This window comes from Paroedura picta, chromosome 4 (assembly GCF_049243985.1).
Source record: "Paroedura picta isolate Pp20150507F chromosome 4, Ppicta_v3.0, whole genome shotgun sequence".
NCBI classification, from domain to species: Eukaryota; Metazoa; Chordata; class Lepidosauria; order Squamata; family Gekkonidae; genus Paroedura; species Paroedura picta.
The window spans coordinates 72,194,022-72,216,229 of record NC_135372.1 but is presented as its reverse complement, the minus strand read 5'-3'; the positions used below and the strand labels follow the sequence as shown (position 1 = coordinate 72,216,229).

The 22,208-nt window shown below is 42.9% G+C and overlaps 1 protein-coding gene across 6 annotated transcripts in view; it reads left to right on the top strand.

Annotated features, from left to right (window-relative positions):
- SRSF11 (serine and arginine rich splicing factor 11) overlaps positions 1–22,208 on the top strand; it is a 34,449-nt gene that overhangs the window by 8,119 nt on the left and 4,122 nt on the right. For 2 of the 6 annotated variants that reach the window (XM_077333362.1, XM_077333360.1), the window contains exons 3-10: positions 4,218–4,327; positions 5,275–5,367; positions 12,224–12,273; positions 12,881–13,008; positions 14,251–14,332; positions 19,301–19,432; positions 19,689–19,793; positions 20,975–21,070. In XM_077333362.1, the coding sequence (XP_077189477.1) occupies positions 4,218–4,327; positions 5,275–5,367; positions 12,224–12,273; positions 12,881–13,008; positions 14,251–14,332; positions 19,301–19,432; positions 19,689–19,793; positions 20,975–21,070 (796 nt within the window). Of the gene's footprint in view, positions 4,328–5,274; positions 5,368–12,223; positions 12,274–12,880; positions 13,009–14,250; positions 14,333–19,300; positions 19,433–19,688; positions 19,794–20,974; positions 21,071–22,208 lie in introns of all 6 variants that reach the window. The other 4 variants (XM_077333364.1, XM_077333363.1, XM_077333365.1 and 1 more) reach the window with 3 other exon arrangements.

The following is a 22,208-nucleotide window of genomic DNA, read 5'->3' as shown; positions in this document are numbered from 1 at the left end:
ATTGTTTAATGACCTATGAAGCCATAGAACCGTGGCACTATATCCTGATGTAGTTAAATAGCATGAAGTTTTAGCATGTAAAAAATCTTAAGTTGTTTACATCTCTAAAATCCTTGGTATACTAATATCTCTAGTTTTTATACAAAAACAAAATGTATACATATCTGGTTATTCAAAACAATCTGGGACTTGCCTATCAGTCTTTCAACAAAGTTACAGAATAAAAATATGTTTAAGCAGCATTATTTAAAATCTTTTGTTTTTATCAGTCTCCCTCAAGACAACTTTAAAAACAGTTGTTATGTAAACAAGAAATGTTGCTTTAAGTTACTTGGCATACGTAGTCACAGGGTGCATTCTCCTTCACAGAGAATGCATGGGAGAGACTGGCCGTTACAAGGCAATGTTCTGTTTGCTTTAGTTGACAATTGAAAAACATTTACACTCAAAAGTTCTGGTATACCAAGGGTTTGATAATCTCTGCTAGTCAGAAAATAGCTTCAAAAGTGCTAAATGGGCACTGGGTGTTAGATCTTATTCCACAGTTTCTTGTTCAGCCTTGCTATATTTTTCTAGAATTTCGCTAAATAATAAACTCTTCTCTCTGTTATTTGTGTGTGTGATTTTTGTAGTGGAGAAGGCAAATGCAAAGGCCCTTCCAGATGACTGAAACAGTGGGGTCCTCTGCAGCTACAGGGGATTCTAGACATTAACTAAAGACCAGCAAGCACTCAAGTCCCCAAGTGTTTTCCTGGTGTAATCACTTGTTAACAACATTTTTCTCTTTCTTCTTTTTCTTAATTTTAGGCTGTTACAGTAACTTGAAAAACAATTAGCAGGGTTTGGGAACACAATTCTAAAAATCTGTACCAAGAAGACCGCTCTTCTAATGAGTTTTGTTGGACTTCTGTAGATTTCTGCACAACCATTTCAAAGGCACTGTTAACTGATAAACATAGAAATCTTAAAGTATTTTCAGACTAAAGTATTGTAGGCCTGAAAACACAGTCTGCTTAATTTAATTGAAGCCAGAGGTGTGATAAAGCCTAACTTTGAGTATGTGTGTGTTGCAGAGTAAGTCTTAACAGCCATATCCATATTTGAAAAGAACGCTACACATACACAAGGCAGAAGAACATGAATCGTGCAGACATTTAGCATAGACTGGTTCTTAGCAACAACATAGTCATAACTGGCATTATAAATATTATAAGCAGCTCTTCATTCTGATATTTTTATTTGAAATAATAGTAGTAAAACATAGTCTTATTTAAGGAGTATTGTTGCCTCTGCAGTATTTAAGGTAGAATAACAACTGAGATGTATTTGCATTTGGTTTTTAGGTGAGCATTATAAATATTAAAGCCAAACTAGATATGCCAGAGGCAGTGTATTTAAACACTCTTCTGCCTCAGTCATAAAGAAGAGGGGGGGATGTGTGAAACGTTCTTAATAGTGAAAGGGGCAAGTAGGTAAAAAATGCCAGAGCCCTTCCTTTTCTCATTCTACACAATCTGTTCCCCATGTGTATTTTTTTTTCATCCAAAGTTCTTAGAGAGGATCCTGGGGAGATAAGTAGTGGGCAGGGATAGAGTTCAATACCCATCACTCACATGTTCCTGTTTGTTACTAAAACAGGATCTTATGCCCTTATTTCTACAAGATTATATGAGGTCTTTGTTTAAACACATGATTTGTATTGATTTTGACCCTAAATCTTAGAATAAATATATTTATAAAGGCCATGTTTAAGAATAGTAAATGACTGTGTATTGGAAAGTTCTGATAGGAGTAATTTTCTCTTTGTAAGTATGATCTTGTGTACTGTGCTAAAATGCTAGATGGCACTGCTCTGGTGTTTACCAGTTAGTCAGATTGTTTTAGAATTTTCGAAGTTGGCTTAATGCAACTTGTGCAGCTACTATGTTTAAGGAACTTGATTGGGGGAAAGGGTTTAGGCCATATACAATCTTGTAGTTGGCTGAGAAATAAAATTTTGGACAGAGTAGTAAGTATATCAGAGTAATCTATTACTTTTGTCATGACCTTTGACTGTTTTTCTTGCAACTCTTCTTTCTGTATGGATGCGTGTAGGCTTTTCTCCACAGTTGTTCATATTCCAAGAGCTAGGTACTAAAGCATTGCTCAGTAAATCTACTTTGTGTTCATTGGGATGTCTCTTATGCATTGAGGCACATTCTTAAGTACCCTGATGAATTTAAATCTGCATTTCTTACTATTATGGTGATATGTTTTAACATGAAGTATTAAATACTGCACTGTGCTGATCATAGCTCTCTATGTCAGTCACATTCTGTGTTCATATATCTTGGTGTTGGCTGTTGCTTTGTGTTCTAGATTTAACACAAAGTTCACGGTAAGGCATAGTACTATAAATTTCACTATGAAAATCAAGGATTTGGAAGGAATTCAAAATATTAACAATGGCTTTGGGTGGGATTGTGTAGGTTCTTTGGTTAATGTTTGTTTCTTTTGTCTGTTTCTTTTTCTTCATTTCTACACATTCATGCAGTATTTCATGGTTCTAACAAAGCAGCAGTAAAAAAACTTGACGCATGAAAATTAACTGGTGAGGGGCCTCATTGCTTTTTTTTAAATTGTAGTTTTATTTCTGAATAACTTTTTTCCTAAAAATGAGAGGATCAGATGCATGAGTACTTAATGAATGCAGATCTTCTGTGAGGTGTCTCAACATAAGTCTAAGAGGATTTCTAGTTAGATGCCAGAAATGTTATAGTTGCACTAATTGTGTGTAAACATAAATAATATCCTCTGAGACATAATTTTGCATGCAAAATTATCCCATGATCTCTTTAGGTATGTTAATATATTGATGCATTAATGCCCTGTATCTAAATGACCTTTCCCCCTTTTCCCACCATAACTTTTGGTATTGAAATTATGGCAGCTCAGTGACAGAAGAAAGATAACAGTGCTGTGTATTATACATTTGTTTATATTATCGGCACTTCTCAGTATAGGTGGAAGGAACCATTACCTTTATTTAACAGTGGTTTTTCTTTTTTGTTGTTGTGTTTTACAGTTCTTTTCCCTGGTTCAGCCTGAACTATATACCAGGCCCTGCTGAAAATACCACCCAACAGTTTTCTTCTGCAGCTTATCCAGTTTCTCTTAAGTGCCCTGTACATATTGTATGTTTTATGATGAGATGCAGTTTTTTAAATATGTATTGCAGAAACGCTACTGGTATTTGAAAATATATAGTACAGTTGTCTTATTGAACTCTCATATTGGGGGCTTGGGCACATTAACAGATTAATCCACACGTATAGGGCTTTTGCTGTTGGTTAGAATAACAACAATCAAGGTGACTGTTTATCCTATGTAGGGCCTTCTAGTAAGGTTATTTTCTATTCAGGGTAGGCAGTAATCGTAGACACTTGCCATAGCTGGCTACCAGGCTGCAGAGCAGAAATTTCTTCTGAGATATGCAGCAACACTCGTGGTACAGTAGGCATGACATACACTGGAGCATGTATTTTACTGTACAGGTAAGGAATGTGCCACAGTTTTCTGTGTATACATAAGCACATACACATGTACACATATATACTGAACCTATATTTGGAGATCTGAGGAGACCTTCATATCAATGTGACATGTCAGCAAAAGCCCTACACTTTTCCTTACCTTCTCTTAAATTTTACAAAAATTTGTGTGGTAGGTGTAAAAGAAATCATAGTGAACTGTACCATATTATTAACCCCTAAATCAAACTTTTTTTGTCTTGTGTATCTTGATTTTTCTGTGTGCTTTATAGTGAAGCAGCCGACACGAGTCGTTGTTCATAAAACAGCTTTTGAAAGTTGAGAGCACACCCCTGGAGAACCGACTGTGCTTGCTTACGTTTGGTTCATGACTTAAAAATCGAGTACAGGTGATGAAATCTTGGCAGTGTTAACAAAAAAGTAGTGTGTATTGTGCTATTTTTTATTCTAGAACTTAACCTTTTGTAGAGAAAAAGGAACAGTCAAATTTTCACACATTGAACTTTCATTCTGACATACAAATTAAAGATAAACTATTAAAAGATCAAGCATTATATTATAGCCATCATAAGTACTTTCAGCAAACTCAGGTGGTGTTTCAGGGAGACATTTTCTGGGTGTATTTGTGTGTGTGTGGTTTTTTTGTCATTGACGAATGTCTTCTAATGCATAGTTGTCTTTCTGCAGGAGTTATTCCTGATGAGACTAAGGCTTTGTCTCTCCTGGCACCAGCTAATGCTGTGGCAGGTCTACTGCCGGGGGGTGGACTCCTGCCTACACCCAACCCGCTTTCTCAGGTGAGCTTACGCATTATGTTGTCTCAGTATATGCTTCCTCTTTATCTCACTGTATTTAATGATATGATCATTTTAAACATTTCTCCTGTGAGTAAACATTGCACCCAGGATTGCTCCCATAAAAAATTAACTGGCCATACATTTGATTCCCTATTATCTTTTGAAATGCAGCAACTGTAATGTCTAGGAAAAATATGTATTGCACTGTATGTAGTCACTGCAGTTTCGTTATGTGTCCCTGGTTCCAACATTACTCTCTAGTAACCACTTGGTTGAGGGATTTGGTTGATTGTGGGTAACATCCATGTGTCTCTTGGATGAGACCGCTTCTGAGTAGACAAGCACATGAGAACTCACATGGAACTGCCTTATGCTGAATCAGTCTCTTGGTCCATCAAGGTCAGTATTCTGTGCTCAGACTGGCAGCAGCTGTCCAGGGTCTCAGGCAGAGGTCTTTCACATCATCTACTGACAGATCTTTTAACTGGAGATGCTGGGGATGAGCGATAGGGTTCTGAGTGTCCTGCATAGTGCAGGATGTTGGACTAGATGGCCCAGGAGGTCCCTTCCAACTCTGTTATTCTATGATTCTATGGGACTGAACCTGGGACCTTCTTGCATTTGTCTGATTCTGCATGAGGCAGCTTCATGTGTCTTCAGAACTGGCTGGGACTTGCACTTGGACATCTCTGGTCTTAATCCAAGATTCTAACTAGTATACCATGCTGCCTCTTGGTTCAGTCTTTCACATCATAACCCTAAAAAGGCTGTATAGGTTTTATAGAGTACTATTAGACATTTTTTGTTCATTGTGGATATAGGGGCAGTTTTCTTTATAGATTTTATATCTGTAGCTTGGTTTTAAAAAAGGCAGAATACAGCATATGCCTGTTGATTTTATGAAAGAGTGTTGTTGCAAATACTTTACATGACTCCCTTTCTTACAGATTGGTGCTGTTCCTTTGGCTGCTTTAGGAGCTCCAACTCTTGATCCGGCCCTGGCTGCTCTAGGTCTTCCTGGGGCAAATTTAAATTCTCAGGTATATTGCTTTGGGTTGCTGGGAAATTGCATAGTGCGACATACGTGCATAATATATATGTGTGTGTGTGTGTGTGTGTGTGTGTCTGTTGTTGGTTGATCCAAATTTTAACAAAATCATTGTTTGCACATATTATGAAAACTTGGCATGAATTTAGAGTTATGGCTTTGATTATATTCAAACAGAAGTTGTTCGTCTTTTTAATTATTAATATAGTTAAGCTTCATTGAGTTGGAGCTGTTTGACTGAAATGTCATCGCTAATCCTGCTGGAATGCATAATGTGGAGACAACATTTGTGTTTTCAGTTCCACTCATAGTGCAGTCCTGAAGACTGCTGTGGTATTGGCAGCCAGTTGTTGATGCAGAAACTGCAACTCGTCCAAAATGCGGCTGCTAGAGTCCTCACAGCTACACCATGGAGGGCTCACATCCAGCCAGTTCTCAGGCAGCTGCACTGGTTACCGGTTGTCTTCTGGATTCAGGTTCAAGGTTTTGGTTCTGACCTTCAAGGCCATCCGTGGTTTAGGCCCAGCATACATGAGGGACCGCCTCTCGCCCTATATCCCCTGCAGGGCTCTACGCTCTGCGGGGGCTAACCTATTGGTCATTCCCGGCCCCAAGGAAACCCGCCTGGCCTCGACCAGGACCAAGGCCTTCTCGGTCCTGGCCCCAACCTGGTGGAATGAACTCCAGGAAGAGCTCAGGGCCCTGCGGGAATTACCAGCATTCCGTAGGGCCTGTAAGACGGAGCTCTTCCGCCAGGCTTATAGTTGAGGCCGGGCGGAAAAGAAGATCAGCTCCCCCCCTCACAAACTGGCGTTAGAGAGTGTCAACCCCCCTCCCGTAGTTGAGGATGCGGAGACTACATGAGTTAGACTAAGCCATCATTGTTGCCACTGTGATCCAATTGATCACCAACTATTGTGAATTTATTGGAACTTGTTGTTACCTTATGGTTTTTAGGGGATGGGGTTATGTAAGCCGCCTCGAGCCTTTGGGGGGGAGGCAGGATATAAATACAATAATAATAATAATATTATAATAAAGCATTACTGGTCTGTTCCCTGTGGAACTTTTCCTGGGGGAAATGATACATGCCACTCTGCAGGACATGATAGCATAGCAAGCATGCTGTAGTTCATAGCAATTCTGGCAGTGACTGCCAATTGGATAGCAGCAGCTGATCATGTTCCTTTCGGTGGCATGTAAACGTGCAGCCAGTCACTGCCCCAGCCACTGCCTCTCAATGCCACTCCCACCATGTAGGTATGAAAATTAGGTTAATCTTTTAGGCACTGCCCTATCTTACATGGGTGGCTTGCAGAGAGTAGTTTCACAGGGTAACCACCCCAAAGTTCAGCTGCTCTCAAAGAGCTAGTTATTCAGTTTCAGCCTGTTATGGAGGACTGGATCAGCATCCTTCTCCGAGAGGAGCATGATTGGCACCGTTGAGTCAGTCTGGTATAATGGTTAAAGAGCAGCAGACTCTAATCTGGAGAGACATGTTTGATTCCTCCTCCACATACAACCACCTGGGTGACCTTGAGCCAGCCACAGTTCTAAGAGATCTCTCAGTCCCACCTACCTCACAAAGTGACTGTTGTGGGGAGAAGAAGGGTAGGCAATTGTAAGCCGCTTTGTGACTCCTTCAACTAAGGAAACGTGAAGTACAAAAAGCCAGCTTTTTTCTTCTTGAGAAAGATCTCCACTTCTCCCATTTCCCAAAGATTCACTGAAAAATGCTCCTGTCCAGCACAATTTATTCAGCAACAGACCGATAACAGATAATTAGCGTAAATTGACACTGACTTCCCAGTTCATGCTAGAGAATGAAAGAACCGATACACATAGAGACAATGTAATTACCTAATAGAGTGTTTGGTTACTACTGATGAAAATGGACTGCTGCAGCAGAATCATGTTTGGAGAAGAGGCCACACTTTGCTGTTTTTTGGAGTCTCTACTTATAACCTGTTCAACAGCTAATAGTGCTATAGTGCCTCAGAATGAATGCACACAATTGCACATTTTGTACATGTTGCAAGTACCCTTGATGTGATAAGGTATAGTGGGCCCTCCTTCAAACATTACCTGGACTTCAGAGACTGTGTGATTTCATTGGATGTGTCTTTGTAATACTCAGCTGACCTTCAGGACTGATAAGCTGGTTCTCCCTGTTGCCTCCAGCTGGAGCAAAAAAAAATAGACTTGTTTCTGAGAGAAAGCATTTACTTTTTGGAAATGCAGAGAAGCATAGAGAATTCTAAAATGGCTGTGCTATAAAATGGCTATGAAAAGTGTAGAGTTTGGTTTTAATTTCTAAAACTTTGGAGAGCTGAAGTACCAGGAGGGAAGACTGAGCAACAGCACAATCCCAGGAAAACCCATGTAGTGGACCCGATGCCCACCCTTTCCCTAGCCAGGGCCTTGGTGGAAGTTAAAGTACTGCCCATGAGCAGCCTTCCCTGCTCCGCCACATACCCCCTTCCCCAGAATAAATAAAAATAGAAGACAAGAAAAGGCAGTGGTCAGATACAAACCTACAACCTCTAAAACCAGAATCGTATCTCATGGGACCAAGACAGAAGATTCAGAGGAGGCATGTCATTAGGCAGTAGGCCCTCATATCACCGCCAGTCAAAGACGATTGCACAGACAGGCATGGCTCAATGGAGAGGCACTGGGATAACATGTCCAAGGCACTTGGTTTGATCTCCACATCGTTAGAGGAAGCCAAAAGTCTTGGAGCTTATGTTTCTTCCTCACAAACCACAAAAATGAATGAGATGGCCCATCTAGTAGGCTGCTCTGGATATCTATCATTTTGGCTGGGACACCATTCCAAAGCCCTTTGGTGTTGCCCCATGACAGCAGCTTTCTTACATCTACCATGGGTCCCCTAAACTAGCAAGGTTTATCACAATGCTGTTGTGGAGTGTGGGATGTAGAGACTCCCTCAATGCCAAAGCAGCCATATACCCCCTTGAACTATCCATCAGCCCACTCCCTGTGCAAGCAGATTGTGTGTAGGGAATGGGTGAGGAGTAATATGTAGGGTCAGCTTTCAAGTTGCCACTGGACACCTACCTCCATTGTGTTTTGCAGCTAAACAGTACATAAGGCCAGTGGCACTAGAAAGACCAACAGCCAACATTGTTGATTTGGATTCACCTTCTTGAGTGTGTGAAGGCATCAGTAAGGGAAAGTCACAGATGGGGAGGGCAGGCAGGCAAGAATTATTATTATTATTATTATTAGTTATATGCCGCTTTTCCCTACCCAAAGGAGGCTCAAAGCGGCTTACAGTCGCCTTCCCATTCCTCTCCCCACAACAGATACCCCGTGAGGTGGGTGAGGCTGAGAGAGCCCTGATATCACTGCCCAGTCAGAACACTTTTATCAGTGCCGTGGTGAGCCTAAGGTCACCCAGCTGGCTGCATGTGGGGGAGCGCAGAATCGAACCTGGCATGCCAGATTAGAAGTCCGCACTCCTAACCACTACACCAAACTGGGAAAGGCTATTCTTGCCCAGTCACAAACATAGGGAGAGAATTGTAGAACGCTCCTGACTCTATTGACTCTTAAATCATGAGGGATATTGAACTGGATTGCCAACTTGCCCCATCCAGTATGGTACCTGTACCTTTGCAAACTATTCTGAGGAGCCGTGGAGAGAAAGGCTCAGTCATACAAAGCACAGTGCATCTGAGTGAGACAGACTTGGAAGATTCAGGAGCCAGGCTCGAACCAGTGACTGAACAAAGTAACAGAGCCTCCACTGGTCGTGTTTCTAGGTTTCCTGTTGAATCACCACCTGCATGGATGTTGAACAGAAATGGCACTGACAAACAACAGAGCTACTGTTCTGTCTGTAGCCATATCTGTGGGGCCCCATTAATGTCTGCAGTTCCACCTCCATGGAGGGCTCCATTTGCCAGGGAAATCCTCTTGAGAAGCATGCTGTGATTGGGTTGTTCCACCAGGGTTTATGGGCAGGGCCATGCCTGTGGAGGTATGTACAGTCTTTTCCATTTGATGGGACATTGATCCTCTGAGGAAATGCAATTCCTCCAAACACTGCCTTTGCATGTTGCTCTAATTCCACAAGGCATGGGTCCCATGGTTGCTTGGTCAGTTGATCTATTGAGCACAGTGGGCAGCTGCCAGGAACTCCAGTCTAAGAAAAAAAGAAACTGCATGGTTGCGAAAAATAAATGTATTCTCTATTCCTTCATGACAATTTTTTTTGTTCATCATCCAAACTTAAATTATAATGAAACTAGCTTCAATGCCCATTCCTAAGAACGAGCCTTGAAAGGGTCCCCTCCCCTTGCCCCCAGCCAGGCAGCTTAAGGTGGCTTTGGGTTGCAGCTCGTAGCCGGATCAAGTGGGGCGGGCAGGGGCTGGCCAGCTCGTTAGCAGGCCTGGGAAGGAGCTCCTTAGCAGGCAGTCAGCAGGCCAAGAGGCCCTCGTTAGCAGGCCCTGATTAGCAAGTCAAGAGGCCCTTGTTAGCAGGCCCTCCACCAGGCCTCTTTGCCCAGGGCCCTCTTCTCTTACCTGCTGCTGGCTCCAGGCACTGAGGTGCGTCTGAGAGCAAAGAGGCTAGAATCCAGGGATGGAGGGCGGGAGCTGCAGGGGCAAAGGCCAAGCACCCTGATTGGCACTATTCCAACTTGGACAGCCGGACACGTTCCACCCCCAAGGCTGTTTCACAAATAAATAGAGGAACCATGGATAAGGATGAAGCCAAAACAGATTTAAGAATGCCCATTTTCAAGGTAAACATGTTTTCTATGGCTTATTCCCTATCTGTTCTGGAACAGCTTCACTGTATAATATTAAAAACTAAGGCCTAGGTGGGTGGAGAGTGGGCAGGGCCAATCTGATCTTTGGGCCAATAGGAAGCCAATACAGCCCACCCCCCAGCCCAGCCAGGGGCAATCTGGCGACATCGCCCTAGTCTGCCCCTGACCACCGCAGGGAGGTTTGGAGGTGGGACTTCAAAATTGTACAATGCCTCAGAGTATGGCCCCTAAAGTAGCCATTTTTGCCTGCAGAGCTGATCATTATAATTATAATCTAGAGATGAGCAGTGATCTAGAGACAATGGTAGAGGCTTGCAGACTAAGGTTGGGGTGGAGTGGTGGAGGTGTGTCCCTCCTGGGCTTTGGGCTTCGGCCAGCCCTTACCAACCTGTGGGAGGTATGTGCAGCCTTTTCCATTAGATGGGCATCTATGGGCTACTACACTGTTTTTTTGATGGCATAGTTTTCTCCTGACTTAGGGAGCATTTCCAGGCTGAGATGGCTTAGGGAGTTGGCTAACTTCTGCTACATCCCTAGTGCCAAGGGGTCGTGTAGGTGTTGCTAGTTCGGCCTCTAGCTGGGACATGGTGCTGTCAAGGTGTTGGTCCATCATATTTCAAATGTATGCTAGCATAGTGCTGCATTGGCTCCCTTGTCAGTCATCTCCCTTCCATTGCTCTGTCAAAACTTCCAGAGATAACTGGAACAGTTATCATTTTGGGGAACAGTGTTTTGGGTTGCATTTAGAACAGGAGGGGAGAGATGTGAGAGTTATTTTGTGGGCAGAAATATTGATGGATCCAAACACTGATTATCACTGTTTCCAAGAAGCTTTTGGGGCACATTTTTATTGAATCAAATTTCACGTGTTCTCCCTCTATTTTGTTGGTTTGTGACAATTCCAAGACGCTTAGGGTTTTGTCATTACCTAATTTTGAATATGTGTAAAGTTGTCGTGTTATTATATATTTTACTTATGCTTATTTAAATTCTTTATATCACTGCATTTTGGTCAGATGGATAATGATATGTTTTTGGTGATGCATTCCATTTTGATTGGCTGCTTCTACCTGCAAACATTAGTGAATATTTGCATTAAGATTCTGTTGTGCCACTGTTTCTGATGTACAACATAACACCAAGTTCAGTATGACTACCTTTTCAGTACTTTTCCTGGTACCTAACAAATCAGACCATTAAAACTCAGTGGAACTCATCAGATTTAAGGTCATTCTGTGCAAACTGTTCAGTCAAGACCAATGGCTCATCTCCTTGTGAAAGGAAGGTTGCACAACATCCAAGCATTTCCTCAACTCATGCTTGCTCAGAACTTTGGCCTGTATTCACCCTTGTTCATTTGCTGTTTTATAATCATAGATAGAAGATTATAGATTATAGATAGATGCAGCTGAGAAATAATCATAGCTGTACAATCTAATGTTTAGACTTGACTGGGAACAAAATCAGTAATTCAACTATTAGCTGGCTAATATAACTAGAACATGGTATTTTGGTCAGATTTAGTATTTCGGTCAGATCCTTCAGTTACACAGCTGCTTAAGTTAAAGTTCTGCTTTAGCATTAATCATAAAAAGAACTAAGAGTAAACTTGGGAGATGTAGAAAGCAAACCAAGATAGTTGAAAAGTACCAATTTACAACAGGTATTTGGAGCCCTACTCTCATGAAGTGGTTGATAAATTCAAATGAGTAGCTGTGTTGGTCTGAAGTAGCACAATAAAATCAGAGTCCAGTAGCACCTTTAAGACCAACAAAGATTTATTCAAGGCGTGAGCTTTCGAGTACAATGACCCTTTGCTTGCACTCGAAAACTCACGCCTTGAATAAATCTTTGTTGGTCTTAAAGGTGCTCCTGGACTCTGATTTGGTTGACAAATGTTTGTAGACAAAAGTAAAGATATGTATTACATGCTGGCTTTTTTATTTGCAACAGGTCTTGTTTGGGGCCTGTTTAGGAATTGTTTGAATGTTATTTCTTTTCCTTTCCAAATTTCCTGGTGTTTAAAATCAATTTCTTATTAATTCACAGTCTCTGGCAGCAGATCAATTACTAAAATTAATGACCACAGTGGATCCAAAGTAAGTATGAATTTTGATGTTACGCTGCACTGAAGCCAGTTCAGAGATTGTGGCTTTCTTCAGAAATATATGGTTAAGGGAAGCCATTTTGTAGCTAACCTTTTGTAGAAATCTCGCTTTTTTGAAGACACCTTTATTTATTTGCTATTAAAGGTAAAACCAGATGAAAAGGCTGCTGTTAAAGGACAGGCACATGGAGGGAGGTAGAGGAGGATTATGAGGCAGAGAGCTACGATTCTATTTTTCCAATTGAATGCTAATTTAATTAAAATGTTCTTGGCACATCAGAGGTGTTACTAGGGGGGAGGGTTAGTTTCAGTATAATATGTATTAAAACAGTTATAGCCCACTGTTCCTCATGATTCAAGGCAGCATACATAGAACATGTAGAAATAAGCTCCAATACTCCTGTTGTGTGAAACAAATTCATATTATGTGTCTGAAGTCATTACATGTTCATTTACAGATTGGGATCTGATTTTTTTTCTTACATGCATTCTTTTTATAATAGCTGTTTTGAATAATAAAAAATATATAATACTGAAACCCAAAATATGGTTTTGCTTTGGGTATACCTATAAAATGCAAGTGCTGGTATTTGTTCTAGGCTGAACCACGTAGCTGCAGGCCTCGTTTCACCAAGTCTGAAATCAGATACCTCCAGTAAAGAAATTGAAGAAGCCATGAAACGAGTACGAGAAGCACAGTCCCTTATTTCTGCTGCCATAGAACCAGGCAAGCTAATTTATAGATATAAAATACTTTAAAATTGTACCATACAAAATCTTTACCAGAGTAGTCTTTTGACTGTCTTCAAAATCTTCTGTCATGGAACACAACACTTAAACTGTGGTTTGACACTATGTGCCTCTTTCCCTTTGTGTCCTTGTAGTAAGTGACCTTTGTTTTATCATCAAAATATAATTTGCTGTGACATGCAGCATTGCTTGATTTGTAAATCATGGTGTGCTTGTGCTTTGCATTTCTAGTTAAGAAGCAGAGTGCCATTCATAGTCTGATAGTTTGGATGTAATGTCCATCAGTGTTTCATGCTGAAGCAAAAGGCATTAATTAACTTGGACCATGCAAGGAGAATAGGAGTGTACAGGCACAGGGCTTGTTCATGTAGCAACAGACCATAATATTGCATTGCCACTGAACTGTTCAACTAAGAATATAAATTCTCATTGTTAGATTAGTATTGAAGGATTTATTTTATTAGCATGTATCCTTTTACATAAATATTTTAATAAATCAGCTTTCACAATATCTTAGAAAAATTATCTATACAATATAAAGGTGTGCATACTTCTAATGATGTGTTAAACACTCCAAAGCTTCCAGGCAGAGCCCTGCCTGCATCAAGCGACTTCGGAACATTCAGTGTGCATATGCCTCCCCCCAAGTACATATGCCCCCCTGGCAAGGCTTTGATGGAGGAGATAATTAAAGGGAGTGGCTGTCATGATCTGGTCCCTTGAAATGCTCACTCTCAGTGTGTGAAGAAGAGCAGGGAGTATTGAAAGGGAGCACAGGCACCTAGCAGCTATGACTGTCATGATCAGCTATTATGCAGGCCCCCATAAACCCACCCCCCACCCCCACGCCTGGTCAGACAGCAGGAAGAAGGCTACCTAGCACCTGTTGCATTCCAGCATGCAACAGGCTTTACTACTAGTTTAAATTTTATAAGAACAGTAGTACAGCAATATTTAAATCATATCTGAACACCAGCAGAATAAACAATGTAACATTGGAAAAGCCTTCTGAAACTAAAATGGATTTATGGCTTCCAATAAGAAGCTAGAGAACAAGATTTCAGCACCACTGTTAGAAGACTAAAAATGTTCCTGCCCTTACATATGAAGTACAAACTTGTTTGCATGTGGATTTAAAATAAATGCCACCTAGTATCAAATTTGCTGTAGGTATTATATGATAAATTGTAAAGGCACTAACACTTCCATTTAATTTCAGATAAAAAAGATGATAAGAGAAGGCATTCAAGATCCAGATCACGTTCCAGGAGAAGGAGGACTCCTTCTTCTTCTAGGCACAGGTGAGAATTCTTGTATAGTAATCATTAAAGCATAAATCTGCCTTATGCTGTGTCAGGCCCTGCATCCTTCAGAATCAGTATTTTTAGCTAAGACTAGCAGAATCTCAAGCAGAGGTCTTCCACATCACCTGCTGCCAGATCCTTTAACTCAGGGGGATCAAACTCATTTGGTATGTGGGGCAGATCTGGCATAATTGTCACTTTGTCGGGCCGGGCCATGTATACCATAAAATGTAATGCAAATACTGGAAATACAAACTTTTTTAAAGGACACAGGCAAAGCCAATTAGCAATATTATTTTTTACTCAAAATACAAAGAGAAAGAAGAGGAGAGGAGGCAAGGCTCTCAACAGCACTGCAGTCACACCCCTGCCCCCTTTTATAACCCTTATAGAAACAGACAAAGGATTTATTCCACCCCACACTTTTTCTAGGGAAGTTGGATTACAGCCACTTGAAGGCACAGAACAGCTATAGCAGTGGTCCCCAACCTTTTTATCACCGGGGACCACTCAACGCCTTTTACTGAGGCCTGTTGGGGGGGGGGGTAGTTTACTCCTCTACTCTCAACCACTGCCCTAGCGCTCTCTGATCACTATGGTAATGTTTAAACATCCCTTCAAAATAAGATACAGACACGCCACAACAATGAAGTGTGTTGTAAAGGGCCGGGGGGGGGGGGGAGAAGGCATCCTTCGAGGCCCACCTCCAATTAGTCGAAGGACCACATGTGGTCCGCAGCCCACAGGTTGGGGATCGCTAAGCTATAGGATACAGAAAACTATTATTAGGGCCAACTAACCATCATATAACAGAAGGCAAGCTCTCCATAATTCTTAAGGCTAGATGTTAACCAAAAACAAAAGAAAAAGATGCTGGCTGATATGTGATCGAAAATTCTGGAGTATGTGTTGTGCTGGGTGTTAGATGCATACTGGGGATACACACATTCTTTTTTTAAGACAATTGTACAGGATAATGCTGGTGCCAGGGAGAGGCAGTCTGCATCCCTTCAGTGGCATTGCCTGGGCTCATCCAGACCAAGGCTGAAAGACGGGGGCTTGAAGGAGATAAGAGTGGTGGGCTAAAAGACAAATTCAAGCAACACATGGCCAGAGGTCAGCCAGCACTAAAGAGGAGCTTGGCCATAGCCAGCCAAGAGCTGTGTCTGGAAGTTAGCTTCTTCATACCTGGAGAAAAAGAGAGAGGCAAGTGCAAGACAACCATCTCAGAACGGCGTCTCTCAGCCAGCCAAGGGCAGAGCTTGGGTCTCCCCAAAACTTAGCAGAGAAAGGAAGGGAGATGGAGAAGAGCACCTGTGGAAAAGTCGCTTGTCAGTGGCTGTGGCACTGGGAGCACTGAAGAGGAACTATCCCAGCTCCTAGCAAGCCGAGTATACTGCCTTTGGGAGGGGGCACACCCACATAGAAAGTGCTTTGCAGTGGCTATGGATGCCAGTAGCCTAACACACTCTGCAGAGAGCAAGGACAGCCCAGGAAACAGGTGCCACAGGGTGAGCTAGGGATGCCAGGAGCATATATAGTGTTTAGGACACGTCTGTGTTGTAGAGTTTCAAAGTATGGATTGTTTTTAAGAGTTGCTGGCTGTTGGTGAAAAGGGACTGGGAGAGAAGTGTGTTCAGAAGATAGGTACAGGGTTGACACTGCTGGGTAAAGTTCTGTGAAGAGGAACCGGCTTATATACCAGCCAGTACACCAACACTGAAGGCAGACCAGGTGCAGTTGTTTTTAAGGGGCCAATGTAATCTCCATAGAGACTATGGAGGCAGATTGTATAGTGTCTTTTTATTACATAGTAAAGACGCCTATTTGCAGGAGATTTTCTGCCATTTTCTGGAACAAGGTAACTGTAGCATGTGGCTGCTCTTCCACCAGCCTCCTATCTTCCATCCCCAGCATCAGTTACTCATGAACATGATAAGAGCTCTGGACAAATCAGGTCTGACCCATACTTGACATCCCTGCTTAACTGGAGATTCTGAAGACTTTTTGCATGCAAAGCAGATGCTCACCACAAATTTGGTAGTCACAAATTTTCATTATGTAGTGTTTAGGACACTTCTTTGTTGTAGAGTTTCAAAGTATGGATTGTTTTTTAAAAGCTCAAGATTTAAGCATTAAATCTATAAATAAGTTTGCAAAACATTATTTTTATTAGTTAAAATATATTTCACAAGACATTTTCTAATTTTGATGTGGAACACATCATCTGGCATGCCCCCTGGGATGGAAATGTGTACGTACATGACATCTGTAGTTCTGCCCCATGAAGTACACCAGAAGATGTGGGGTAGGGTTGGGCACTTTGGCGTCTGAAGCAACTGTTCGCTCCCGAAGCAGCCAGCGTCACAGGAGGTGCCAGCGCGTGTATACCACAGGCACAGCACCTGCGTATGTGCGCCAGCTGGTGTGCTAGCACCCGCGCATCCCTCCCACGGCGCTGGCTGCTTCAGGTGCGAACGACTGCTTTGGACACCAAAGCGCCCAGCCCTAATATGGGGAAGCAGCCAGTGGAGAAGGCTGAGGCGCCAGCTGTGAAAGCCCCTGAAGCCAGCTGGGGCCACCATGCAACCCACATGAGAGCTGCAGGGTGAGGTGACACCCGTGAAGCAGATTGTGGCTGCTGTGTGATCTGTGCAGTCGCTGCAGGATGAGGTGCCACCCCTGAAATAGGCAGGGGCCACTGTACTGCCTTGACGCCCCACTCTTCCAGCTGATCCTGCCCTCTACAGAGCGGGACAGGCTGGGAAATCCCTGTCGCTGTGGTGCCTGGTTTCCCAGCCTGTCCTCGCCCTCCGCAGAGCAGGTTAGGCTAGGGAAGCCCTGTTGCTGCGGCACCTAACTTCCTGGGCTGGTCTCACAGAGAGTGTCACCAAGCCTGGGAAGCAGGGAGACACTGCAGCTACCAGTGGAGGGCTGCTGTGATAGGTAAAGAGGCCTACATGTGTGCCTCTGAGAAGGTATGGGGAGGGACCAGGAAAGAGAGGTAGGTGGGAGAGACAAGTTGTGTGGGAAAGGTGTGTGTGGGATAACGAAGGAATGGTAGGTGGGAGAGTCAAGGGGGGAGTGGGGGGAAGGTGTGGAGGGGAGGGATTGAGGGGGGAGGGACCAGGGTGGAGAGGGGATGAAAGTGTGTGTATCTGTGTATGTTGGTGTGGGGGTGGTCAGGATCATGAAGTCCCACAGCAGGTATGTGTTCTCACAAGAAATGATTTATAATTCTGTGTCTGTTAAACTGTCTGAAAATTAGGAGTAGCCATTATAATGGTTAATCATTGGAGAGATATTGTTTGGGAAAATATAAGGGATCACATTTATTTGTTTGTTTATTTATAATTTGATTTGTATAATGCTGTTCCCAGCCAGCTGGCTCATGGCAGTTCATAGAATATACATATAATAAAACATCCTTATCCATTGTTGTTCCTCTATATATTTATGAGACAGCCTATGGGGTGGGATGTGTTCGACTGTCCAAGTTGGAATAGGGCCAATCAGGGAGCAGCCAGCTTTGCCCTGATTGGCCCTGCCCGTGCAGCTCCCGCCCTCTGTCCCCGGACTCTAGCCTCTTTGCTCTCAGACACCTCAGTGCCTGGAGCCAGCAGTAGGTAAGGGGAGAGGCCCTGGGCAAAGGATCATGGTGGAGGGCCTCCTAACGAGGACCTCTTGGCCTGCTAGGCTGGGCCTGCTGACGAGGGCCTCCCGGCCTGCTGACTGCTCTTTAAGAACTGCTAAGGAGCTCTGTCCCGGCCCTACTAACGAGATGCCCAACCCCCACCCGCCCCACTTGATCTGGTTGCGAGCTGCCACCCAAGGCCACCTTAAGCTGCCTGGCCAGGGTCCAGGGGACGGGACCCTTTCAAGGCCAGTTCTTAGGAATGGGCTTTAAAGCTAGTCAATACATAAAAACATTGGTTCAATAATAAAACATTTTCAAATTACAACAATTCCCAATAATTACATCAAGATAACAATTGTAAACTAAAAAATCTCCCCAACCTCTAATATAGTTGAACCAATTGGCTGGAATGACTGGAGATGAAAAGAGAAACCAAGGGTGGCTCACAGTGGTACCAAGCTGGTCTAATACCTAACCTAAGAACCAGAGAGGGGCCTGGCGGAAAAGCTGTGTTTTGCAGGCCCTGTGGAACCCAGAAAGTTCTGATAGGGCCTGCAGATCTTCCAAGAAATCATTTCACCAGGTAGGGGCTCCCTTCTCCCCAGCCACAGGATTTCTGTTTTGGAGGGGTTGAGTTTCAGGTGACTCTTCCTGATCCATCCAGCCACTGCTTCCTAACAACTATTGATTGTTTCTTGGGGGGAGATCCATCCATAAGGAGATAAGGTAAGAGCTGGGTGTCATCTGCATATTGATGACACCCTAGCCCAAAACTGCGGACCAACTGTGCCAGAGGGTACATATATAGATGTTAAATAATGTGAGAGTAATGCCCCCCTGTGGCACCCCTCAAGGGAGTGCATAGGGATCCTATAACTTCTCCCCTGCAGCCACCCTCTGCAACCAGTTCTTAAGAAAGGACAGCCAACTCAAGGCCATACCTCCTATCCCCGTATCAGCAAGGAGGCAACCAAGTGCTCATGACTGACAGCATCAAATGCGTCCAATAGATCTAATAGCACTAGAATGGCTGACCTGCCAACAATCCAGTTGGCGCCGGATGTCATCCATCAGAGCGATCAATACAGTCTCCACTAGGGTTCATCTTAATGCCCTTTATGGTCCAAAAAAGATCAGACAAATGTGACCCAGAAGTTTTATTCAGTGCATAGATCCAACAGGTTCCCCCTCCTCGTACTTACAATAATACAAATCTGTATAAATCGTTTGTGAGAACCCAAAATGCAAACTTCTTTGATTCATGTAATTTGGCATAATACAATTTATATTCAATGCCCATCTGATGTAACTAATGTTTTATTTGGTAGACGGTCAAGAAGCAGATCAAGGAGACGGTCTCATTCAAAGTCAAGAAGCAGGAGAAGATCTAAAAGTCCTAGGCGGAGGAGATCTCATTCTCGAGAGCGTGGTAGAAGGTCTAGGAGTACATCCAAAACCAGGTAATTATAATTTCAAATTCCGGAAATCCATGAAAAGCTTCGTAATACCGAGATGTGTTTTGTGTTGTTCTGCACTGAAGCAGTTCTCTGACTTAACAGTTTAGGATGATATGATAGAACCAGAATAAATTTGATGAATTGTGAGGACTTGTGATTCAGAGCCTTTGGTTTTTCATTCTTGATCATTGAAGAACGTAGAAATCTAATTTCTTCACCTTTTTATATATAATTTGGGTGGGTGTTTGTTTGTTTTTAGAGACAAAAAGAAAGAAGAAAAAGAGAAGAAGAGATCTAAAACTCCACCAAAGAGTTACAGCACAACCAGAAGATCCAGGAGCACAAGCAGGTTGCTGTGTCTTCTGTAATTTTATATTTACTCTTTAAAATTTAATATGATATTTATGCTGGCCTCAAAGGGGTTCATGTGACCATATATCAGAAATCAACTTAAAGTGGAAAGAAAGAGTTTAAGCAATATTCCTCTTGTTAAAATGTATATGGTTCTGCGATTTTGGCATGTGTATACCTTGCCCTTGTTCTGACACAGTAAGGGCCCAGGCTCATGGCAACAATCCTTATCCATGGTTCCTCTATATATTTGTGAAACAGCCTGGGGGGTGGAACGTGTCCGGCTGTCCAAGTTGGAATAGGGCCTATCAGCGTGCAGCCAACACTGGCTGCACCCTGATTGGCCCTGCCCCTATAGCTCCCGCCCTCCCTCCCTGGACGCTAGCCACATTCCTTTCATCCGCACCAGAGACAGAGAGACACACAGAGCCCTGCCAGACCGAACACGAGCCCTCATTCCTTCCTATCACTCCTGCAAGGGAAGCAGAGAGAGACACAGAGAGAGCTGCCCCTAGCTGCTGACAGAGGCACAGAGAGAGCCACCCATGCTGTGATGGCGGGAGAAAGAGAGAGACAGACAGAGCTGCCCCAAACTGCACCCCAGCCCTCCTTCCCTCCTACAAACCAACCCTAATTACCTACTATGCCTTCTGCTGCGAGGGACACAGAGACACACTGCAAAAGGGAGAGAGAGAGATTTGCACCTCCCGGTGTCCCCTGGGTCCTAGCGCCCATTGGATTCCTGCTTGCAATAGGCTTTCTGCTAGTAAATTAAATAAAAGCACAAATCTAAATACAGTAATTAAAACAGTTATGCCTGATGCCATTCATCTGCCCCTGATATATATTTTAAATAATTGCACGTTGTACCCTTACTGGAGGTCTATAAAGATAGGTGCCTGCCTTACAGTGGACAGAAGATGCCTTTGTCTTTATGGACCATATATTTAAAAGCAAATGGACTGTAAAGTATTTAGTTTCAAACTACTTATTCCAGAATAGACACAGTAAGCTTGATGATTATTGCAAAAGATAAATATTACTAAAAATAGAAATGGTTTGGTATAACTGTTAAGAGTCAGTCTGGATGTTCAGTAGATAACGTTATGCATATTAAGATTAATGTAATTCTGAAAATCTGTGAAAGTGTTTCTGTTTTGAGGCATAGTGACTTTTTGTTCCTGGTAACTTCAGAGAGAGACGACGCAGGAGAAGCAGGAGTGCCTCCAGATCACCTAAAAAGCCTAGATCTCCTAAGAGAAAGATGTCAAGATCCCCTTCACCAAAAAGGTTTGTACATTAACAACTCTAATGATTATAGATGAATCCTGTGGAGTATGCAGTGAGAGATCAGCTATCATCCTCTCTGCAGTTCTTGTAGAAGCTTCTTCACATACCACTGTTCATAAATATTGAAGCTAGTCTTGGATATTACTGTAAGGAAAAATATAAAGGGCAAAAGGTGACTGAGGCTTTAAAATGTTGATAGAAGAACTTACAGCTTTTATTATTTAACTAATAGTTAAAGCCATTTGTGTTCTGTAATTCAACAGACAACGGCTCATGGCCTGGTGTGGGTTTTGTGCCTGACTTGATGAAAGCTGGCAACCCTAAAAGGAGGTCTCTCTGTGCACAACAGTCCTGACTGTTGAAGCAAGTCAGGTTCAAGCACACCTAGGAAGTGTGGAATTCCAGAACATGAGCTTACACCAGCCTTTCTCAGATTTTTTACTGTTGAGAAACACCTGAAACATTCTTCAGGCTTCAAGAAACCCCAGAAGTGGTGTAATGGTGCAGAATGTGGTTGGGAAGTATGGCTGTATACATGCCCACCTGAGACCCCTCCTCTTCTAACCCCTTCCAGGCCCATCATTGGCTTCTTTGGGAGAAATGGGTGGGTCAACATAACCATATATGGTTATATCACCCAATACATTATTAACAATTTTTCAAAAAATATATTAAAAATTAATTGACTCCCACCCAATCAGGAAATTCATCCAAGGCTGTCAAGAAACCCCAGAGTTTCATGAAACCCTGGTTGAGAAAGCTTGACTTACCCCAATCTGGAAACCTTACCTCCTCTCTGCAATGTTTTATTGACCTGACATAGGCCAGGAGGTACTATGTGGCTTGCCAGGTGGCTGCAGAGACATTATACCCTTTTGAGGCCCCACTTCCAAACCTAAAGGAATATTTTCAACTTGGGGGTAGCCAGCCTCCAGGTGGGGCTTGGAGATCTCCTGGAAATTACTGCTTATCTCCAGACTATAAAGATCACAAATGACTACTTTGGAGGGGGGACTCTGTAACATTTTACCCCACTGACAATTAGGGATGTCAGCCTCCAGGTGTAAACTGAGGATACCCAGAAGTATAGCTCATCTCCAGGCAGTTAGAATGAAGGGGAAAGTCCCTCCCCCCATGC